The 3,021-nt window shown below is 37.5% G+C and overlaps 1 protein-coding gene across 1 annotated transcript; it reads left to right on the forward strand.

The window, feature by feature from the left end:
• Nucleotides 1-750: 750 nt before the first annotated feature.
• Nucleotides 751-2,364, forward strand: LOC132182989 (uncharacterized). The gene is made up of 3 exons (XM_059596375.2): nucleotides 751-1,023; nucleotides 1,188-2,155; nucleotides 2,266-2,364. Exons 1-3 carry the CDS (start codon nucleotides 915-917, stop codon nucleotides 2,356-2,358), a joined length of 1,170 nt encoding a protein of 389 aa, XP_059452358.2. The 5' UTR covers nucleotides 751-914; the 3' UTR covers nucleotides 2,359-2,364.
• Nucleotides 2,365-3,021: the final 657 nt, after the last annotated feature.

The following is a 3,021-nucleotide window of genomic DNA, read 5'->3' on the forward strand; positions in this document are numbered from 1 at the left end:
ATTTGGGATGTCCTCCATCCAAATCTCATTTGTGATCTGGCGAACAGCTTCCTTGGCCAAGCTGTGGGTAGCTGCATTCCCTTCTCTCTTAATATGGGCAATTCACCACTCACTCATAGAAGATAGGACGTGCCTAATGTTAGCCACTAGTTGACCATAACAACTCCAATTATGCCCTGAGGCTTTTACCGCATTCACCATTTGTAAGGTGTCTCCCTCCAAAATTATACAACGTAGGCCCAAATCCTTACAAAATTTTGTTGCATGAAGAGCTCCCACTACCTCCGCTACCGGAGAATCAAGACTAACATCTTTTGTAAAACTTGGTGATGCAAGCACAAAATCCTCATGGTCTCTCGAACTATATTGCCCACACATATTCAAGTAACCTATATAACATACTTATTACTTAATAACTAATATACATTCTTATATTTACATAATTTATTTTTATTAGAATAAATACATATGCATATAAGGATATACAAACGAGCTATCGAGTTGAGCTAGCTTATACGATCCATGTTTATAATCATTAATCAAATTGAGCCAAATTTATACAAATATATCTCGTTTAATAATCAAGCATAATTTTATTTTTACAATCAATTCATTTTTTAAATGAATCAGACCAAATTAAGTCGAACCGAGGTCAAACTTGTTCATGAGTGAGACAAGTTCATTTTCACACCGCTTTTTATTTTTATTTTAATTTTTTGGAGCCGTTTCCCCAAATGCCGCCCTTCGGAGTTTCCAATGTGTCCTGCAGAGCATTCCCTCCTTCAGCGTTTCAATTTCAAAACCATTAAACGTGAAAGACAGAGAGAGACAGAGAGAGACAGAGAGGGAGCAAGCGAAAAACGTAGGCGGATCTTTATTGTATCTACCGTTCTTCGTAAACCAACCAATCAGCCATGCCTTCAAGAGCAGTTACAAAGAGACGGAGAGCACTAAAATCTGTCAAGAAAATGAAAAACCCCACAAACCCCACCTACCATTCTCTACCTAATTTTCAACTCCAAGGTATTACTATTAACTTGTATATATATATTTTTTTCTTTTTCTTTTTCTTTTTCTACTTGATACGTATCTCTCACGTTCTCTCACTTTTGACTTATTTCTTATCAATCTACTTTTCTATTTCTATTTTTATTTTTTAAATTATTGTTTATGGCAAACTGATACAGGAGTTCAAGGGAGTAAGAAGGAAGTATATATTAGTGATCAGCATGTTTTAGTTGGAGAAGAGGAAGTAAAAGAAGGGTATACTTTTTGTGCTGTTTCAGTGATTTCTGCAAGTGATCACGAAATGGAGGAGCCTTCAAATGGGAAAATAGAGGATACCCAGAGAGTAGATTTACAGGAAGACTCTAGGGAGGTGCAGAGTGTGGTTGAATCTTCAGATGGAAATTTAGAGGGGACCCAGAAAGTGGAACTTAAGGGTGATGAATATAAGGAGGAGGTGGTAACTCAGGATGTTGGGGAGGAGGTCGAAGCTGCGGTTGAATCCGTGAGTGAAATTGTTGTTGATGGGAATTTTGAGTCTGTGGATGAAGTTTATTCGGGTTTGAAAAGTAACGGTTTTGACAAAGAGGAAGTAGCTGATGAGAAGAGTTCTGAGGTGGTTGATTCGGGAAAGGTGGAGGAGGAGAAAGAGGTTACTGCGCCTCTGTATCATTTCAATCAAGGTCTAGAAGAACTAGTTGAGAATTCTATTGGATTGGAATTAAAGGAAAAGGAGGAGAAAACTCCCCTATCTTCCAGTAAGACTAATGGGATTTCTTCTGTTGTGGCTAACGAGGAGTTAAAGGGGATTGAGGAAACAAATTTTCTCTCTTCAGATGAGATAAATGGTTCTCCTGAGGTTTTAGAAAATACTGTGTCCAAGGGAATTGAAGAAACAACATTGCCGACCGTGGATGAGAATAGTGAAGTTCCTGTTGTGGTAACAGATGTGGTCTCAAGGGGAATTGAGGAAACAAAATGGCCGGCTTCAGATGCGAGTGTTGGGGAGCCATCAGGTGGTGTTGATGGGGCATCAAAGGAAAATGTTAGTGATTCATTGCAGACGTTGGATGATGCTCCGGCTGTTGACACAAGTAATGCTGGTGAAGAAGGCAACAAGACTGAGATTCCCGAAAGCACAGGAAATCCGGTTAGTACCTCAGGACTAGATCTAATGGTTTCTGAATTTCTTTCTTGATTTTTGTTAACGATCCGTTTTCTGATCGAATGGCTGCTTGCTTGCTTTAAATTTCTTGACAGCATATTATCTCAGTGTCTCGACGCAGCATGCAACCAACTTCTTGGAGGAGTTGCTGTGGACTTTTTGAAGTCCTGCGCCGCTCTGATAGATAACTCAAGGTGAATAAAACTCTTATAGAAACTCATTCTTGGGGTATCAATGATCAATAATATCCTGTTAACCATGTTGAGTATTTGGTGAATTTTTGCTTTATATATTCATTTCTGGATTGTTTATAGCTACTATTACATCGGATTGATTGTGGATTGTTAAGAGTATATATGTATGTGAATGTAATAGGTAAAGTGTCAAATTGGATAGTACTCAAAAGTGTAAGTGATGAATATAACATAATTGAGCTCATACCTATAGGCGTAAACTTTCGAGCCGAGTGATATTCCGACATATTATATGAAAACCTCATTAGAAGACTTCTCAAGTATTTATTTCCTCTACAAGAGGTATCCATGAAATGAGTATCAGTTTCTAGTTATCATATTCTTACTCGATAGCCATACTAGTCATTTCTAAACGAGCTCTCAACTAATTTTAGATAAGTGATTAGGAAGGAATAGGAAGCAGTGCATTTTTTTAAAAAAATTTTTTTTTTTTTATTATTATTATTTTGCTTTAAGTTTCTTAAGAAATACAAGACACGGGAAGAAAAAGTGAGGACTTATTTCAACAGAGTTTCCCCCCTCCTCCCTTTCTGCTACCATTCTTGGGTCACTATTTCTTTCTCATTAATTATGCAAAGACACTGGTTAGTGACATTA

This window comes from Corylus avellana, chromosome 5 (genome assembly GCF_965113065.1).
Source record: "Corylus avellana chromosome 5, dhCorAvel1.hap1.2, whole genome shotgun sequence".
In the NCBI taxonomy this organism is placed as follows: Eukaryota; Viridiplantae; Streptophyta; class Magnoliopsida; order Fagales; family Betulaceae; genus Corylus; species Corylus avellana.

Coding starts and splice junctions, on each gene's coding strand:
- LOC132182989 (XM_059596375.2), top strand. CDS start 915: ATGCCTTCAAGAGCAGTTACAAAGAGACGGAGAGCACTAAAATCTGTC. Junction 1,024..1,187: donor ACCTAATTTTCAACTCCAAG/GTATTACTATTA, acceptor AAACTGATACAG/GAGTTCAAGGGAGTAAGAAG. Junction 2,156..2,265: donor CCGAAAGCACAGGAAATCCG/GTTAGTACCTCA, acceptor ATTTCTTGACAG/CATATTATCTCAGTGTCTCG.